This window comes from Cherax quadricarinatus, chromosome 49, assembly GCF_038502225.1.
Source record: "Cherax quadricarinatus isolate ZL_2023a chromosome 49, ASM3850222v1, whole genome shotgun sequence".
Taxonomy (NCBI): Eukaryota; Metazoa; Arthropoda; class Malacostraca; order Decapoda; family Parastacidae; genus Cherax; species Cherax quadricarinatus.
In genome coordinates this window covers 5,091,938-5,113,759 of record NC_091340.1, presented here as the reverse complement: position 1 = coordinate 5,113,759, position 21,822 = coordinate 5,091,938, and the positions used below count along the sequence as shown (strand labels likewise).

General features: G+C 43.2%; 1 protein-coding gene across 2 annotated transcripts in view; it reads right to left on the bottom strand.

Annotated features, from left to right (window-relative positions):
* The window catches only part of LOC128696959 (major facilitator superfamily domain-containing protein 6-A), a 34,260-nt gene extending 20,699 nt beyond the window's left edge, over positions 1–13,561 (bottom strand). For both annotated transcript variants that reach the window (XR_011393306.1, XM_070095135.1), the window contains exon 1: positions 13,445–13,561. Coding sequence is in view for 1 of the 2 variants with exons in the window: in XM_070095135.1 (XP_069951236.1) it covers positions 13,445–13,538 (94 nt within the window). In the remaining variant the exon portion in view is untranslated. The remainder of the gene's footprint in view (positions 1–13,444) is intronic.
* Between the last annotated feature and the right edge of the window lie 8,261 nt (positions 13,562–21,822).

Below are 21,822 nucleotides of genomic sequence, written 5' to 3'. Positions count from 1 at the left end.
GATGCTGTTGTGAGTTATGCTGTAAGAACTGTTATTAGTTAATTATACTGCTGATGCTGTTGTGAGTTATGCTGTAAGAACTGTTGTTAGTTAATTATACTGCTGATGCTGTTGTGAGTTATGCTGTAAGAACTGTTGTTAGTTAATTATACTCATGTTTGCTAATTATACTCTTATTGCTGCTGTTAAATAATTTCATTATCGTTGATAAGGCACATGTGCAACAGTCTGGCATCACGTTTACGAAACGTTTCGCCCCACACAGTGGGCTTCTTCAGTCGAGTACAGAGGAGGTAGATAAGGACACAGCAATGGAGAGGTTAAGATGTAGTCAGTCCCTCAACCTTGAGTAAGTAGTTTGAACTAGACTGATGAAGGTTCCTGTGTAGGACGAAAGGTTACACCTAATTAGGGATATCTTTAACATATGCGGCTGATATATCTACTTGGCGGTACTGTTTACCGTTGTTAAAGTGAATTCTGTAGCGTTATTGGTGTTCTTCCGCGAGCATTGCTGGTAATAACGATTATTTTATTATTGTTATTAGGGGGAAGCGCTAAACCCATACGATGGGTTCAATTTAGGTTCGATTTAGGGGACTGGAACACAGATCCAGTTCCCCTAGATGAAGAGCCTAACTCACCAGCATCAACGAACCGCCCCTGAGGGTGGTAATGACGAGGTGTTTGTCAGGCCATGTGGGAAAACTTGTCCTGACGCGCGTGTTAGTTACGCGGTGATCAGTTCCGTGGGGATTACCCGATATGTGACTGGAGCCTTCCACTGGCTTACCCTGTATGTGACTAGAGCCTTCCACTGGATTACCTAACATGTGATCGGAGCCTTCCACTGGCTTACCCTGTATGTGACTAGAGCCTTCCACTGGATTACCTAACATGTGACTGGAGCCTTCCACTGGCTTACCCTGTATGTGACTAGAGCCTTCCACTGGATTACCTAACATGTGACTGGAGCCTTCCACTGGCTTACCCTGTATGTGACTAGAGCCTTCCACTGGATTACCTAACATGTGACTGGAGCCTTCCACTGGCTTACCCTGTATGTGACTAGAGCCTTCCACTGGATTACCTAACATGTGACTGGGGCCTTCCACTGGCTTACCCTGTATGTGACTAGAGCCTTCCACTGGATTACCTAACATGTGACTGGAGCCTTCCACTGGCTTACCCTGTATGTGACTAGAGCCTTCCACTGGATTACATAACATGCGAGTGGGGCCTTCCACTGGCTTACCCTGTATGTGACTAGAGCCTTCCACTGGATTACCTAACATGTGACTGGGGCCTTCCACTGGCTGACCGACCGATGCATTTTGGTCGCTGCACGATCCGAGAAAGGTATCTTTGTATTGCATAACCCCAGCCAGTGTGCGCCAATGCACGCGGAAGGAATAGTGCAGAGTGAGGCAAAAGTTTCTAATGCAATTAAAAATTAGGGTCGAAGATTTGAAGACAGTCCAAAGAGTCATTCACTAGTTATCACACGGAGACCAACCTCCTAACTTTCTCCAATTTAAATGACTATGACAAATTAGGACATACACAGCCCATTAAGAAATATCAGTGTTGAAGCTAAACTGAAGGGGCATTCCCTTCTTATCTCTGAGAGACCCATTATCCTAGATTACACCGGCACCTTAAGTTTGAAGCCGATCTAAGTGTTAATTCACAGTGTATAAAAGTCAAGATTGTTAATAAACGGTGTATTATTCTCAAGACAATGTTAACACACAGTTATAAGACGTAATCAGACATTTATTAAGATATCTGGCTAAACAGCTGATCATTAACTGACTGGTTAAAGGGATTTGAAGTCTATCGACTACACGAAGCTCAATTAAGACTAAATCACTATAGAATATACAGATAAATGTATTAATAAAAATACAATATACGGCTTATGGCACTGTATCCGTTTATATATATATATATATATATATATATATATATATATATATATATATATATATATATATATATATATATATATATATATATATATCGTGTTAATATGTTCCTAGACTTTAGTAATCAAAAAATTATGATAGGTAATCAAATCAAGGCTTATAAATATTTTTCTCTGTACAAAATAATCATTTTTACAGTCATCGTCATCATCATCATCATCATCATCATCATCATCATCATCATTATCATAACTTTATACGTCTCTTTTAAAATTGGAAAGTAATGCAGGCTTACAGTGATCAAGGAATAGTGTATTATTATTACTGCTATTATTATTACTATTAATGCTACTGTTATTGCAATTATTACCATTATTACAATTATTATTATTGCAGACAGCTGGCCCAGTGGCTGACGCTCTGGCACGGAGTTTTATGACTCACACGCCATGAGTTCAAACCCAAACCGTTCCCTGGTTTGATAATTACCTTTGTCATCATCATTATCATTATTATTAGTTATCGTAATTATTTTCATTTTTTTTTTTTGGGGGGGGGGAATCGTTTAACCCGCAGGGGTTATAGAGGTAGAAGGCAGTCAGATCTGATCCAATGAAGCAGAGAGTGGATCAAATTCCATGGATCAAGAACTCTTCACCGCAACAAGGCACCCTCCCCCTCCGTCCTCCTGGAGAGACACGGGCGAGGCGGAGACCTCAACACCGTCGTCAGTAGTAATCCAACGATTTATATCGTAAGCTCTTATATTCTTGCGTCCAAGAAGGAAGCGCAAAGCCCGTAGGGGACATACAGCGTCTGGGGGAGGAACGGAAGGTATTCAGGCTTGGTTCAAGGAATTGGAACACGTGCTAAAGACCTTGGATCAAGAGTCCCGTACCAGCATTGAGGAACTTCCTCTGAGGATATATACGTTGCAGAAATGACTTGGTTCTGGAGCCACAACCCTGACTGTCTTTTACTCCCCAGAGCTCAGTCTTGATTATAAGACTAATGAAAAAAATAATTGAAATCACAATACCATGGCTGGAACAATTTACCAAAATCCGTGTTTTTGAGAGGAACCATAAGACGACGTCTCGATCCATCCTGGACCATTGTCAAGTCTACGGAACTTCTCTACTTTTCTCACTTCAGTTGTAATATGACAATGGTTCAGGATGGGCAGAAACATTGCCATTGCTGGTCTTTGGTGAACTGTACCAGCCATGGTACTGTGACTATCTGTACAACCATTGCCCACTCATCACTAGTACATCAACAACAAAAATGTTATTCCCACAACTATCACCACAACTATCACCACAATAACTATCACAACCATTTCCACACGAGGGAAAAAAGGACACAAAAGCCGCTAATAGGCATTGTCAAGATAACACAAGCCACACACATACACACACTGGAAACCACTGTGAAACACACATACACACACTGAAAACCACTGTGAAACACACATACACACACTGAAAACCACTGTGAAACACACATACACACACTGAAAACCACTGTGAAACACACATACACACACTGAAAACCACTGTGAAACACACATACACACACTGAAAACCACTGTGAAACACACATACACACACTGAAAACCACTGTGAAACACACATACATACACTGAAAACCACTGTGAAACACACATACACACACTGAAAACCACTGTGAAACACACATACACACACTGAAAACCACTGTGAAACACACATACACACACTAGAAACCACTGTGAAACACACATACACACACTGAAAACCACTGTGAAACACACATACACTGAAAACCACTGTGAAACACACATACACACACTGAAAACCACTGTGAAACACACATACACACACTGAACCACTGTGAAACACACATACACACACTGAAAACCACTGTGAAACACACATACACACACTGAAAACCACTGTGAAACACACATACACACACTGAAAACCACTGTGAAACACACATACACACACTGAAAACCACTGTGAAACACACATACACACACTGAAAACCACTGTGAAACACACATACACACACTGGAAACCACTGTGAAACACACATACACTGGAAACCACTATGGAACACACATACACACACTGGAAACCACTGTGAAACATACATACACACACTGGAAACCACTGTGAAACACACATACACACACTGGAAACCACCGTGAAACACACATACACACACTGGAAACCACTGTGAAACACAACACATACACAACGATATATAACACTCTGAAACGCACACACATGTATACACACGGTGATAACAGTCATATATAACACTCTTAAACACACACACACACACACACACACACACACACACACACACACACACACACACACACACACACACACACACACACACACACACACACACACACACACACACACACACACACACACACACACACACATATATATATATATATATATATATATATATATAACATTCTGAAACACACAAACATACTTACACACACGCGTGCGCGTACACGTGCAGAGATATATAACACTCTGAAACACACACACACACATACACACACACACACACACACACACACACAATTCGAATCCTGAAATACCGGTTTTAGCCGCACAGACTCACAATATATGTTTCCAATACCGAGAAATATCCACGAGAGAGAGAGAGAGAGAGAGAGAGAGAGAGAGAGAGAGAGAGAGAGAGAGAGAGAGACAGACAGACAGACAGACAGAAAGAGAGACTAACAGTGCTAGACTACCATAGTCACCTCACAGAACTAGTGTTAGACTAGTCTGTGTCAAGTGTCATAATGACACTATCATAACCAGCTCACAGAACGAGTCTTACACTAGACTGTGTCACTTCACACAGCTCTCTAGATTTCAATACATTAAGGATCCACGTGGCAGACTTCAGACAACGAATACAAACTACAGAACGAGCGGGGTTCGAACCCGAGGAAAGTGAGCTCTAAAACTCACTTCTGACTACTGGATGGATATGGGGGTACACGATTAATTATCCATTACGTTCAAAGGGTGGACAAGGGGTGCACAGAAAACTAGCCACTGCCATCCACAGAGTGGACATGGAATGCATAATAAACTAGCCACTACCGTCCACAGGAAGGATGGTAGTGGTTAGTTTATTGTGCACCCCCATGTCCATCCTGTGGATAGACATGGGGTGCACAAATAGACACCATGAAAATAAATAGACACCAAGAAAAAACTCGGGAGGCCTACAGGAAGAGCAGATTTGTATCTAAATAGTCAGGTCAGGACGAGAAAACTTTCAAAGAGCCAATTCGGGGGCACAGTGACAAGTGCACTGTCAACTCTCACTGTTTCTGAGATCGAAATTTCTGGCAGTGATTTTTTAGGTCTGTTAGTTGTGAAATAGCACTAACCTTTGACTATTAAGCACAATAATCCGTTAGCTGTGAAATACCAATCTCTTGATTGTGAAATTCAACAGTCCGTTGACCGTGGAAAATAATCTGTTGGCTGTGAAATACAGCAAACTAGTGACTGAGCGGGTAGTGATAGGACATTCTCTCTGTTATTAAGGTTAATGAGTACGAGGAGAGAGGAACAGAAACGAGAGACGGGAAAGGTAAAAAGAAGAAAGAACGAGAATTGAGGAGACAGAATCTCCTGCCTGCGTGGTCACGCTGGCAGGAGATTCATCTGTAAAAACTTGTAAGACTAAGCTTACATAAGCGTATCTGAGATGCAAGGAATCCAAAACCATGCACACAGAAAAAGCGATTCGTTTCATGGAATCCAACACCATAGAGACAACATCCCGTCTAAAGGGATCCAACATCACAGAGACAACGTTTTATAGAAAGGAATTTAGCATCAGAGACACAACACCCTGTCTTAAGAAATCCAACACCACACACCACAGACATAACGTCTTGCCAAAAGAAATCCAACATCACAGTGACAGCGCACAATGACACCACAGTGACAACAAATAGACGACGTCTTATCTTAAGGAATCCAACACCACACACCACAGAGACAACTTCCTGTCCAAAGGGATCCAACACCCCACCACCACAGTAATTACACGCCTCCTGATGTTGTGATCGTGACAGAGATGATCTTGGCCCACTGCCCTCCAGGTTTTCCTTGTTCCATTCTCCTCTCCTTACCACAGTTACCAGGAAGGAAACTCTCAAGCTATAGCTTAACAATCTGACACATGTGCAATACCTGGGTATTTCTTTTATTATTGTTAATATAGATTAATTTTACAGGCTACTGGCTCTTACCCTACAGCAGGTCATTTACAGGCAAAGAGCTGCTGTCCTATCTTAATTTATTTATAATAATAAATCTTTATTTACTACAAGTACATGTACATGGTATACAGTCCTAGATGACAACAATGACATACTACTACATAGAAAGCCACTTGTTATGCTGAGCATGTCGGGCAAATTAGGTCAGTGTCCCAGGATGCGACCCACACCAGTCGACTAACACCCAGGTACCCATTTTACTGATGGGGAACATAGACAACAGGTGGAAAGAAACACGCCCAATGTTTCTACTCTGGCTGGGAATCGAACCCAGGCCCTCGCCGTGTGAAGCGAGAGCGTTAACCACCAGGCCACCAGAGCTAAGAACTGCTGTCCTACCTCTGTTCATTTTAAAGTCCAGTCCTATCTAAGGTATACTACCACCCCCCAGGATGCCACCCACAACAGTCAACTAACACCCAGGTACCTACTTACTGCCAGGTGAACAGGGACAGCAGATGTAAAGAAATATGCACACTGTTTCCACTAATGCCGGGGATCGAACCACGGGAAGACGTTTCGCCAGTCACTGGCTTTTTCAGTTCAATACAGAGATTTTAAAACGGAGAAGGAATTATAAAACAGTAGAAGGTAAGGTAATCAGTCCCCTCTACCAAGGTTGAGGGACTGACTACCTCATCTTCAAGTCTTGCGTCTATAATCTCTGTATTGAACTGACAAAGCCACTGGATGGCATCATGTGTCTCAGTCATCAACATGTGTCTCAGTCATGAGTATGTGTCCCAGTCATTAAATGTGTCCTAGTCATCAGTATAGTGTCTCAGTCATCAAGCTGACGGTGCGAAAGCTTAGACCTCTCTCTCTCTCTCTCTCTCTCTCTCTCTCTCTCTCTCTCTCTCTCTCTCTCTCTCTCTCTCTCTCTCTCTCTCTGTCTGTCTCTCTGTCTGTCTCTCTGTCTCTCTGTCTGTCTCTCTGTCTGTCTCTTTGTCTCTCTCTCTCTCTCTCTCTCTCTCTCTCTCTCTCTTTACCATAGTGTAAGTTTAGATAGAGACAGTCTGCAGATTGTTTCGCTCAATGTTGACTGAATACAGTTCAACACTGTGCAAAACAATAATACACTTTCTTATATCCAACTGAAGAAACCTTCCGTGCAGGTAAAACGTTTCGCCTGTACGTATCTTATTCATCAATTTATTGGCACTGCATACCATCAATGTGTTACTGAGCGAAACGTCGTGAGAATAAATACACATTCTGAATAATGCGTCTCTTTAATACAGCTCTTAGTTCAGTGATTAAGCTAGCTTTAAAACTAAAGTTTAAAGCTAGCTCTCGTTGTACTTTATAGGTGTTAGTGTCTGTTGAGAATTTGCATAGCAATGTGTATGTTAATATGCAAGTTAATATGCCTGATGCACTCAGTTTATGTGTCAATGTTTATGTCAATTGGTAAATATTTCTGTCTGTTCATACATACATACATACGCAGATACATACATACACAGATACATACATACATACACAGATACATACATACATACACAGATACATACATACATACACAGATACATACATACACAGATGCATACATACATACACAGATACATACATACACAGATACATACATACATACACAGATACATACATACATACACAGATACATACATACATACACAGATACATACATGCATACACAGATACATACATACATACACAGATACATACATACATACATACACAGATACATACATACATACACAGATACATACATACATACACAGATACATACATACATACACAGATGCATACATACATACACAGATACATACATACAAACACAGATACATACATACACAGATACATACATACATACACAGATACATACATACATACACAGATACATACATACATACACAGATACATACATACACGGATACATACATACATACACAGATACATACATACATACACAGATACATACATACATACACAGATACATACATACATACACAGATACATACATACACAGATACATACATACACAGATGCATACATACATACACAGATACATACATACATACACAGATACATACATACATACACAGATACATACATACATACACAGATACATACATACATACACAGATACATACATACATACACAGATACATACATACATACACAGATACATACATACACAGATACATACATACATACACAGATACATACATACATACACGGACACATACATACATACACAGATACATACATACACAGATACATACATACATACACAGATACATACATACATACACAGATACATACATACATACACAGATACATACATACACAGATGCATACATACATACACAGATACATACATACATACACAGATACATACATACATACACAGATACATACATACATACACAGATACATACATACATACACAGATACATTCATACACAGATACATACATACATACACAGATACATACATACATACATACACGGATACATACATACATACACAGATACATACATACACAGATACATACATACATACACAGATACATACATACATACATACACAGATACATACATACATACACGGATGCATACATACATACACAGATACATACATACACAGATACATACATACACAGATACATACATACATACACAGATACATACATACATACACAGATACATACATACACAGATACATACATACACAGATACATACATACACAGATACATACATACACAGATACATACATACACAGATACATACATACATACACAGATACATACATACACAGATACATACATACACAGATACATACATACATACACAGATACATACATACATACACAGATACATACATACACAGATACATACATACATACACAGATACATACATACATACACAGATACATACATACACAGATACATACATACACAGATACATACATACATACACAGATACATACATACATACACAGATACATACATACATGCTGCTGTGGTAATGTGTATGTGTGCATTAAACTGTTGTTTTTACATCACCTTGGTAGTTTCGTGTGTGTGTGTGTGTGTGTGTGTGTGTGTGTGTGTGTGTGTGTGTGTACTCTCCTATTTGTACTCACCTATTTGTGGTTGCAGGGGTCGATTCATAGCTCCTGGCCCCGCCTCTTCACTGATTGCTACTAGGTCCTCTCTCTCCCTGCTCCATGAACTTTATAATACCTCGCCTTAAAGAACATTAAAATGGTATAAAATACCGACAGATTGTTAGGTAAGACACATATGCAACAGTTAGGTATCTTTATTTCGAAACGTTTCGCCTACACAGTAGGCTTCTTCAGTCGAGTACAGAAAAGTTGATAGAAGCAGAAGATACTTGAAGACGATGTAATCAGTCCATCACCCTTAAAGTTTTGAGGTGGTCAGTCCCTCAGTCTGGAGAAGAGCATTGTTCCGTTGTCTGAAACAATATGAACCTTTTCTGTACTCGACTGAAGAAGCCTACTGTGTAGGCGAAACGTTTCGAAATAAAGATACCTAACTGTTGCATATGTGTCTTACCTAACACCTCGCCTTAAAACTATGTATGGTTCCCGCCTCCACTACTTCACTTTCTAGGCTATTCCACTGCCTGACAACTCTATGACTGAAGAAATACTTCCTAACATCCCTTTGATTCATCTGAGTCTTCAACTTCCAATTGTGACCTCTTGTGTCTGTGTCCCATCTCTGGAACATCCTGTCTTTGTCCACCTTGTCTATTCTGCGCAGTATTTTATATGTCGTTATCATGTCTCCCCTGACCCTCCTGGCCTCCAGTGTCGTCAGGCCGATTTCCCTCAACCTTTCTTCGTAGGACAATCCCCGTAGCTCTGGGACTAGTCTTGTTGCAAACCTTTGCACTTTCTCTAATTTCTTGACGTGCTTGACCAGGTGTGGATTCCAAACTGGTGCTGCATACTCCAGTATGGGTCTGACGTAAATGGTATACAGAGTCTTGAACGACTCGTTACTGAGGTATCGGAACGCTATCCGTAGGTTTGCCAGGCGCCCGTATGCTGCAGCAGTTATCTGATTGATGTGCGCCTCGGGAGATATGCTCGGTGTAAGTTTTCCTCTCTAGGTTGTTTTGTAGTTTTTAAACGATTAGAGAACTGCTATTAAACAAACACACACACACACACACACACACACACACACACACACACACACACACACACACACACACACACACACACACACTCCTACAGAGAGTGTTAACTGTGATGGATCATGGTAAAACAGTGATAACTAGCTTGTTAGTACTGGATTTAGGGTCTGGAAATTAACTCAGTGTTGTCAGGAAGTACGAACGTGTGTACATGTTGTGTGTGTACATGTGCACGAAGCAGTGTTGTGTGTGTACATGTGCACGAAGCAGCGTTGTGTGTGTGCACATGTGCACGAAGCAGTGTTGTGTGTGTACATGTGCACGAAGCAGTGTTGTGTGTGTACATGTGCACGAAGCAGTGTTGTGTGTGCACATGTGCACGAAGCAGTGTTGTGTGTGTACATGTGCACGAAGCAGTGTTGTGTGTGTACATGTGCACAAAGCAGTGTTGTGTGTGTACATATGCACGAAGCAGTGTTGTGTGTGTACATGTGCACAAAGCAGTGTTGTGTGTGTACATGTGCACGAAGCAGTGTTGTGTGTGTACATGTGCACAAAGCAGTGTTGTGTGTGTACATGTGCACAAAGCAGTGTTGTGTGTGTACATGTGCACAAAGCAGTGTTGTGTGTGTACATGTGCACAAAGCAGTGTTGTGTGTGTACATGTGCACAAAGCAGTGTTGTGTGTGTACATGTGCACAAAGCAGTGTTGTGTGTGTACATGTGCACAAAGCAGTGTTGTGTGTGTACAAATAAAATCTGGAGGCTCTCCACCTGGCGGAGGCCCCTGGACTGCAGTCCCTGGAGACTCTCGAGCTGGCGGAAGCCCCTGGACTGCAGTCCCTGGAGACTCTCCAGCTGGCGGAGGCCCCTGGACTGCAGTCCCTGGAGACTCTCGAGCTGGCGGAAGCCCCTGGACTGCAGTCCCTGGAGACCCTCCAGCTGGCGGAGGCCCCTGGACTGCGGTCCCTGGAGATCCTCCAGCTGGCGGAGGCCCCTGGACTGCAGTCCCTAGAGACTTTCCAGCCGGCGGAGGCCCCTGGGCTGCAGTTCCTGGAGACTCTCCAGCCGGCGGAGGCCCCTGGACTGCAGTCCCTGGAGACCCTCCAGCTGGCGGAGACCCCTGGACTGCAGTCCCTGGAGACCCTCCAGCTGGCGGAGGCCCCTGGACTGCAGTCCCTGGAGACTTTCCAGCCGGTGGAGGCCCCTGGACTGCAGTTCCTGGAGACTCTCCAACTGGCGGAGGCCCCTGGACTGCAACCCCCGGAGACCCTCCAGCTGACGGAAGCCCCTGGACTGCAGTTCCTGGAGACCCTCCAGCTGACGGAAGCCCCTGGACTGCAGTCTCTGGAGACTTTCCAGCCGGTGGAGGCCCCTGGACTGCAGTTCCTGGAGACTCTCCAACTGGCGGAGGCCCCTGGACTGCAACCCCCGGAGACCCTCCAGCTGACGGAAGCCCCTGGACTGCAGTTCCTGGAGACCCTCCAGCTGACGGAAGCCCCTGGACTGCAGTCCCTGGAGACTTTCCAGCCGGTGGAGGCCCCTGGACTGCAGTTCCTGGAGACTCTCCAGCCGGCGGAGGCCCCTGGACTGCAGTCCATAAAGATCATACCTTAATCCCGCCCTGTCTGTGACTAACTTAATGTCTGTACCTGCACACATATGAGCCACAACAATCGACCAGGTTTTTCTGCATTGCGAGTCATAATTATTATAACACACACCTTTTTATGTCTATGTAACAAGATTTTGAAGTTTTATCAGTTAGTATTTTTATCTGTTAAGGATTTTATGCCAGTTTTTATCTGTGGTAATTTTTTTTTAAATTCCAGCAGTTGAGAACGTAATATCAAACATGTCTGACGTGGAAATTAAAGTTGTTTATTATAGTGGCGTAAGTTTTAAGTCGAAATTCAAGGAATTTTACGATGGCCTTCCTTCTTTTTTCAAAATAGCAAATAAATCTTCTGTGGAACTGAAGTTCTACTCTGAAGTTCAACTCGTTAAGTTTATATCCAGTGGGAGAGAATATTTCTCTTCTGTATGTTAAACAGAGTAAATCGTATTTTTTTTTTCTTTTTTTTTTTGGTATAACTGGTTTTAAGTTGTCTTTTCACTGCCGATGTGTGTTTTTGTATCCCTCAGTGGTCATCTGACCCCTAACTACCACCTGGACAACTACTACTACCACCGTAACTACCACCAGGACAACCACTACCAACATCGTAACTACCACCATGTAACTACCACCAGGGTCACCCATCACACTACTAATAACCACAACAACTGTTATTCTAAATACTTGTGTGGTGGCTAAACACAGGTAACGGTGACTCTACTGTCTCTTAAGTGTCACTATGTCAAGGCTGCTGCGAGGCACTGTTGTGGCACTGAAGCACTGTATGAAGCAAGGTAGGTGACGTAACACTAACTGTAGTGGTGCGTTCAGTCATCTGGCCTTCACTAAGGTAACAGTAGTGGTGCGTTCAGTCATCTGGCCTTCACTAAGGCAACAGTAGTGGTGCGTTCAGTCATCTGGCCTTCACTAAGGCAACAGTAGTGGTGCGTTCAGTCATCTGGCCTTCACTAAGGTAACAGTAGTGGTGCGTTCAGTCATCTGGCCTCACTGAGGTAACTGCAGAAAGTGTATCTAAGTGCTGCCAGACCTCCAGTAAACACTGTGTTTTATTAAACAATGTATTATTAACTGGATATTTATGAATGTTCTATTTATTTTGCGAAAATGATGTGTTCCTGCATGCTCATGTACACATAGGTATACATGTACGCATGGAATCCCCCGAACGCACGCACACAAACACACACAGGTTAATGTCTCTCGGTGTGTTTACACTGAGAGTTCGCTCTAAATCTCTATTTAAGACAATACAATAATCCCAGATAGGTGAGAGGTGACATATGACCTTTGACCCTAGTGCAGTAGATAGCCTTCAAACTTAATAACCCCCCCATCCAATCATTGTTTTTTTTTTAATCTTAGGCGTATAGAAATCTTAAAAAAAAATGTCGAAAGCAATAAGCTGTGGAGTGACTTACCTCCATAAATGAGGAAAAAGAGGAGTTTGATAGGGATAAATTCTTTGGTAATGAGATCAGCCCAGAAGCGCTTGGCCCAGGCTGGCGTCTGCATGATGCTGGTGCGGCGACGGCTGCTCAACCTGCCGATGGAAAGTGACCGGTCAGGACACGGAAAGTTGACTGGCATTCTTGTGTCATTCTGCTTCCAGTGAACTTGTAGTTATTACATCACTGCTGGTCGGCCACATTATAGTTATTACCAGCACTGTAAGTCTTATTATAGGTGTTATCATTCATGGTTAAATTATAGGTGTTCTTATTAATATGGTTAAGTTACAGACACTCATCATGTAAAGATTTACAGCGAGGTGAGCACCCTCGACCCTCTCCGTCTCTGCCTAGCCATTAAGGGAGTCACAGGAAGTCTGTCCAGAGACCTCATTGTCTGGTTCTTGCGTGATGGCACTCTGGCTGGTACTCCAGAACCCCTGCTGGAGAGCTCAGCATCCAAGCTTAGATTGCTGTACTCTAGATAGCAATGCAGAACTCGTACAAGAGGATATAAGGGTAATAAAAGCACTCAGAATGAATCTAGGGCTTTCCCTAAAACCGTGAGAATGTTAAGCAGTTTCAAGCAACAGATTATTGACCGGGTGCACCAGGCATGAAGCCGGTTGACAGCACTCTCCTTCGTACTCCTCTCGGCTCAGCATCACTAACCTGTGATAAATGGTTTTGTCTCAATCTTCATCACTAACCTGTTGGCCTTCTATCTTGATAAGATAAATGGAAGGCAGTATGGAACATAGTAATGCACATGCCTTCTGCCTACTCATCAGATGACTGTCCCTCCCAAAACTCACCTGATTTTGCGATGCTCAATGCAAAGATGTAACAGTAGCTCCATCTATTGCATTTGCATTTATCATAAATTCAGACACACACACACAAACACACACACACACACACACACACACACACACACACACACACACACACACACACACACACACACACACACACACACATACACACATACAAGGTCAGGTGGGCGAGTCCACAAATTCCACCAGTGTTTCCTCTTACCACAAAGATTTTATCCACATGATTTAATAAAAGATGGATTACAAGAAGGAAACACTGGTATACAAGATGTAGTAGTAAGTACTACAGCCACTGTATGCACACTGCACAATACATACACAATACCCACAATACATACACTGCACAATACATACACAATACCCACAATACATACACTGCACAATACATACACAATACCCACAATACATACACAATACCCACAATACATACACAATACCCACAATACATACACTGCACAATACACAATACTTAATAAAATTTCTTCACAGTATGAAACATGACTTGATAAATCTCTACACAGAGTGTGACATAAAAGGAGAAAGCTCTACATAGAGCAAAACGTCGTCTCAGTAGAAGCTCTCTCCTTGCAGCCGGTGACTTTACTCCCCTCTTCCCTGGAGCAAAACATTAGGATTCACGTGTTAAAGTGTTCTAATGGAGTTACTGTTTTATTGCAATAATGACATACAATACAAGTTGACCAGTGAGACACATGTGCAACACCTGGGGTATCTTTATTGCCCCCCCACAGCAATAAAGATACCCCAGGTGCTGAACACTGTGCCACTTCCCAAGTCGTTACATTCTCTTTCGCACTGAACTTCCGTGTTGCCATGGTTGTGGCGAGACTGTAAAAGTTTTAGCGTTCGTAAAAGTTCAAAGGTGACGTATAGATGTGTTGGTGACCTCTGAAGGTTCCACAAGGCTACTCACAGCTTGGAGTCTGCCAGCGAGTGCTGTTTTGATGCTGGTGGAGGGTTCTTGATGCTGGCGAAGGGCTTTTGATGTTGACGAGGGGCTTTTGAAGTTGACGAAGGGTTCTTGATGCTGTTGCAGGGTTCTTGATGTTGGTGAAGTGTTCTTGATGCTGGGGAAGGGTTTTTTATGTTGACGAAGGGCTTTTGATGTTGACGAAGGGCTTTTGATGTTGACGAAGGGCTTTTGATGTTGACGAGGGGCTTTTGATGTTGACGAAGGGTTCTTGATGTTGACGAAGGGCTTTTGATGTTGACGAGGGGCTTTTGATGTTGACGAAGGGCTTTTGATGTTGACGAAGGGCTTTTGATGTTGACGAAGGGTTCTTGATGCTGTTGCAGGGTTCTTGATGTTGGCGAAGGGTTCTTGATGCTGGCGAAGGGTTTCTTATGTTGACGAAGGGCTTTTGATGTTGACGAAGGGTTCTTGATGCTGTTGCAGGTTCTTGATGTTGGTGAAGGGTTCTTGATGTTGACGAAGGGTTCTTGATGCAAGTATTGAAACTACCAGTCATCTTATAATTCTAACAACAGTGTACATCGACCAGCTGATAAGACACACGTACAAAAGTCTGGTATCTTTATCCAACAACGTTTCGCTCACACAGTAGACTTCTTCAGTCAGATACATAGGTGACTAATATGGTAATGTAAAGATTATGTGGTCAGTCCATCAGCTTTAACAACGTATCTAGGATACGTCTTCAAGGTGTCACACTATTTTACATTTAACTTCTTTGAGCGAAACGTTGCTTCCTCTCGTTTCCACAATTTCCCTGCGAATGGAGGTACAAGGTATGAAATGCTGACACGATGGGAAATTCTGTATAAGCACAAATGCTGTATGATGCGATCCTTTATTAACAACGTTTCGCCCACATAGTGGGCTTTATCAAGTCACCAACAGATCTACCTGGGTGAAGAGTGCACGAGTATGTTTATCCTCGTGTACTCCATACTCGGGTAGATCTGTTTGCGACCTGATAAAGCCCATTATGTGGGCGAAACGTAGTCAATGAAGGATCGCATGATACTGCATTTGTGTTTATTTTCCCCGCGAATATTACAAGCAGTTCATAATGTTTTTATCCGGAAGTCAGTACACGATATTTCCATTGGCTGGTAACTTGGTTACAACTGTGTGTTTGTTTCGTCCTTCGGGAGAGAGGCGTGTCTGCTGCTCTGGCTCGCTGTTTTGCTGCTCTGGCTCGCTGTTTTGCTGCTCTGGCTCGCTGTTCTGCTGCTCTGGCTCGCTGTTTTGCTGCTCTGGCTCGCTGTTTTGCTGCTCTGGCTCGCTGTTCTGCTGCTCTGGCTCGCTGTTTTGCTGCTCTGGCTCGCTGTTCTGCTGCTCTGGCTCGCTGTTTTGCTGCTCTGGCTCGCTGTTTTGCTGCTCTGGCACGCTGTTCTGCTGCTCTGGCTCGCTGTTTTGCTGCTCTGGCTCGCTGTTTTGCTGCTCTGGCTCGCTGTTTTGCTGCTCTGGCTCGCTGTTTTGCTGCTCTGGCTCGCTGTTTTGCTGCTCTGGCTCGCTGTTTTGCTGCTCTGGCTCGCTGTTTTGCTGCTCTGGCTCGCTGTTCTGCTGCTCTGGCTCGCTGTTTTGCTGCTCTGGCTCGCTGTTCTGCTGCTCTGGCTCGCTGTTTTGCTGCTCTGGCTCGCTGTTTTGCTGCTCTGGCTCGCTGTTCTGCTGCTCTGGCTCGCTGTTTTGCTGATCTGGCTCGCTGTTTTGCTGCTCTGGCTCGCTGTTCTGCTGCTCTGGCTCGCTGTTTTGCTGCTCTGGCACGTTGTTCTGCATTACAATGTAGGTGTCATGACAGGCACGCCAGACGGTACCTGGGCAGTCATGACACAAGCTTCGCATGAGCGAACACTGAAAGCACTGAACCTGTTCTCCGTCAGGAAATGAAGCCTAAGAGATCTCACTGAAGCCTTTATGATACTGAATGGATTCGATACTCTCAAACACACTGGACTTTATTTGAAGTATCCCGTAGCGACTTCTAGTTCACACATTGAGGTCTGTGGTTCGATTCCCGGTTGGGGTGCAAACATTAGGACGTGTTTCGTTAAGACACCTGCTGTCCATGTTCACCTAGCAGTAAAATAGGTACCTGGGTGTTAGTCAACTGGTGTAGGTCGCATAATCCAGACAAAATTGACCTAATTTGCCCGAAATGCTCTGCATAACAAGCGGCTTTCTATATAGTAGTATGTCATTGATGTCAGCTATGGTCTGTATACCTTGCACATGTGCTTGTAGAAATAAGGATTATTATTATTATTATTATTATTATTATTAGTAGTAGTAGTAGTAGTAGTAGTAGTAGTAGTAGTAGTAGTAGTAGTAGTAGTAGTATAGTAGTAGTAGTAGTAGTAGTAGTAGTAGTAGTAAGTAGAACAAAGAGTTAGTAACAGTGACTGTATCATGTCAGGACATCAGAGGTAATGTAAACATAACATAATGCGAGTTATGGACGTATGTGGACGCCTCGTTCACCTGGGACCCTCTCCATTCAGACGATGGTGGACGAAACGTCTTAACAATAAAATGATATAACCCCGCATTGTATGTCTTATTTAAATACTAGTATTGTGGGTGTACTGTACCATTGTACTGCTGTCAGAGATGATGCTGGAGTTCCTCTCGCCAAGTGATGCTAGCTAGCCTTCACTCACCAAACCGTAATACTATTGAAAACAAACCAGGGAACAGGTGAGGTTTGAACCCAAGGCGAGTGAATCGTAAAACTCCAGGCCAGTGTGTAAGCCACTGGACCAGCTGGCTACAATAAGATTCATCCAAGTAGGTATATTTATACACCATAGGGAGGTTAGCACGGGCCACCACTGTGACCACAAATGTGGTGTGTGTATATGTGTTTATAGCTGCATCCACTCGTGTAAATATGATGCTTAATTTGTTTTATTAACACAAAAACTCTTTCAACAATATGAATTTACTCAACTTGTTAATACGCTGGAGAAGTCCAGACAGTTGCGCAACTTGCTGGCCAGAGGTGCACACTGTGAGGCTTCCCACCACACACTGGATCTTAGAGGGAAATTCTGGGAGAAGTCGGCTGGGGTAGGGCAGAGCTACCCACCCCCACACCAGTCGAAAATCTAACATTTTTAACCCAATAAATACCAGCTTTTAACCCGCATGAGTAGCCCAAAATGGTACGACTATTGTGAACTCCTTGGCTGAGTGGTTATAGCGTTGGGCCTGGTGTATGGAAGGACCAGGGTTCGAGTCCTTTGATAGACTAAACACATTGACTCCAAGATGACGGACAGATTATCTCAAACTCCTCCTCATCTTCCACCTTTCTCTGTCTTGGACTGAAGAAGCCACTGGCTGGCGAAACGTTTCCGGAATAAAGATTCCAGAATGTCTTATTTATCATCTTCTCAGTTTTCTAAATTATTTATTCACACGAAGAGTGTGTGCACGACTTATTTTGGTTTCCAAGGGAGTTTATTGCAAAAATATGGACAAACGGAATGAACAGTTGTAATTTTTTTTATGGGGGGTTTGGAGACTCGAACTGGGGTCACGATGACTCTAATATGAAGACCTGATACAGTACTAGCCGTACTTAGGAAATGTTATCAATGTTGACTATCAGTGATACTGGACTATGTTTATACGAGTCAAAGCATAGCTCCTGTCCCCTCTAGCTCTTAACGAATCAGAAAACTAAATAATAAGAAGTCACAGTACCGTGACTGGAACAATACACAAGTAACCTGCACATAGGAGAAATGAGCTTACCAAGACGTTTCGGTCCGTAATGAACACTTAGATAACTTTTTTACGTAGGGGAGCTTGGGGGTTTCGAACTGGGGACAAGTAATTATCAGGTACGGCGCTGTTAATATTTCTTGAGTCCAGCGTGTGCTGTGTTCAGGTCCTTCATGTTAGTCATGACGACCCCAGATCGACGACCCTCAAGTATCTTATGTAGATTTATTACACCCACGAGGCCTTCTCATGGACCAGGCCGCGGGGACGGTGACCCCCGGAACACCCTGTAGGTACACACACACACACACACACATACACAATGTAATTGACATATGCCAAGGACAAAATGGTAACTAATACACTCTCATACTCACTCACTCATACACTCACACTCAAGGAAAAGGATCTTGGGGTGAGTATAAAACCAAGCACATCTCCTGAGGCGCACATCAACCAAATAACTGCTGCAGCATATGGGCGCCTGGCAAACCTAAGAACAGCATTCCAATATCTCAATAAGGAATCGTTCAGGACCCTGTACACCGTGTATGTCAGGCCCATATTGGAGTATGCAGCACCAGTTTGGAACCCACACCTAGCCAAACACGTAAGAAAATTAGAGGAAGTGCAAAAGGTTTGCAACAAGACTAGTCCCAGAGCTAAGGGGTATGTCCTACGAGGAGAGGTTAAGGGAAATCGACCTAACGACACTGAAGGGCGGGAGAGATAGGAGGGATATGATGACATATAAAATACTGAGAGGAATGGACAAGTTGAACAAAGACAGGATGTTCCAAAGATGGGACACAGCAACAAGGGGTCAAAATTGGAAGTTAAAGACTCAGATGAATCACAGGGATGTTAGGAAGTACTTCGTCAGTCACAGAGTTGTCAGAAAGTGGAATAGTCTGGGAAGTGATGCAGTGGAGGCAGAATCCATACATACACACACAAACACACACACAACACACACACACACACAACACACACACAACACACACACAACACACACACACATACACACACATACACACACAACACACACACAACACACACACACACATACACACACACACACACACACACACACACACACACACACTCGTGGAGGAGTCACGCGGTTTGAGCTCGTGTTTTGGTGATAATTTCTGACTGTGCCATAAGGAATAGAGTGTGGGATATAGGCGTGTGCACGCATGAGAGTGCATATAATCACTTAAGACCCGAAAAAAGGAAATATAAGTGATCACAGAAAAGAAAACAAAGGAAATAGTTGCTGAGTGTTTAGTGGAGGCCGTTGGAAGGGTGAAGGTTGTGTCAGGCCTAAATAGTGTTGCCATAATAACACAGTGGGGTATTTTGAAGAATAAATGCGACTCAAGACCAGGGAGATAAGAGATATGTATAGATGTGTCAGTAAATACAGTGAGTGAGTGAAAAAATTAGAAGAGCTAGAGAATATAGTGCATACAGGAAGTTAGTGGAAAAATTACCGAGAAGCATCAAACATCAACTTCTGGGACACAGGACAGACCAGCAACGTTACTCCACTGCCAGCCGCAAGTAATATTCACCTGTTTGAGTTGCATGGGGTCAATAGTACCTGTCTCTAGCTGGAATTGGGGGTCACTCTCCTTGAGCTATCAGAGTTAGAATAAGCAGCATTTACTGGCATTTAATAGAATTTAGAGGTAGCGGCGTATAGGTGAAGCCTAGTGTATTTATTTCTGAATGTAATTTTAAACGCATAAGACAGTACAGTGGGAACCAAGAGATCGGGTACATATACAATACATATGTAGTACATATGTGGGAAATAAGGACTGTTTACATAAACATATGCACACACACTTGGTGAGAACAGTACTGTTGTTAGGCACTTGAATAGCTGTAGCACACACACACACACATATGCACACACACACACACACACACACACACACACACACACACACATACACACACACGCACACACACACACACACACAAACACACACATAAACACACACACACATACAGACACACACACACACATACAGACACACACACACATACATAGACACACACACACATATACAGGATTTACACCTTCCTGTGAAGAGACCCTATAACCCTTCCTTTCCCCCCCCATCTCTCTCTCCTCTCCTCTCTCTTCCTCTCTCTCTCTCTCTCTCTCTCTCTCTCTCTCTCTCTCTCTCTCTCTCTCCCCTTTCTCTCATCCTCTCTCTCATCCTCTCTCTCATCCTCTCTCTCATCCTCTCTCATCCTCTCTCTCATCCTCTCTCTCATCCTCTCTCTCTTCCTCTCTCTCTTCCTTTCACTCTTTCTCTCTCTCTTTCCTCTCTCTCTCTCCCTCTCCCTCTCTCTCTTCCTCTCTTCCTCTCTTACTCTCTCTCTTCCTCTTCTTTTCTCTCTCTCTTCCCTTGTCACTCCCCCCTCTCTCTTACCTTTTCCCTCTCTCACTTTCTCCCCCCTTTTCCCTTCTTTTCCCCTCCTTCTAGGCTCCCCTTCTCTCTCTCCCTATCTCTCACTCTCTCCCCTTTTTCTTTTTCTCTTTCTCTCTCTCTTTCATTAAAAAAAAAGATGGTTGGGACTCGCAGGAATCAGGGATCAGATGACAATGGTACTGGTAGGGAGGAATGGATGGAGGAACAGTGGAAAAGGATAGAGCAAGAATGGGAGAGAAAATTAGGAGAGCTTTCTGAAAAAATGGAGAAAGAGCTCTCTGTGAAATGGGAAAAGAGGTTGGAGAAGGAGACGAAGAAATGGGAGGCACAAGTCGAAACTGCAGTAGC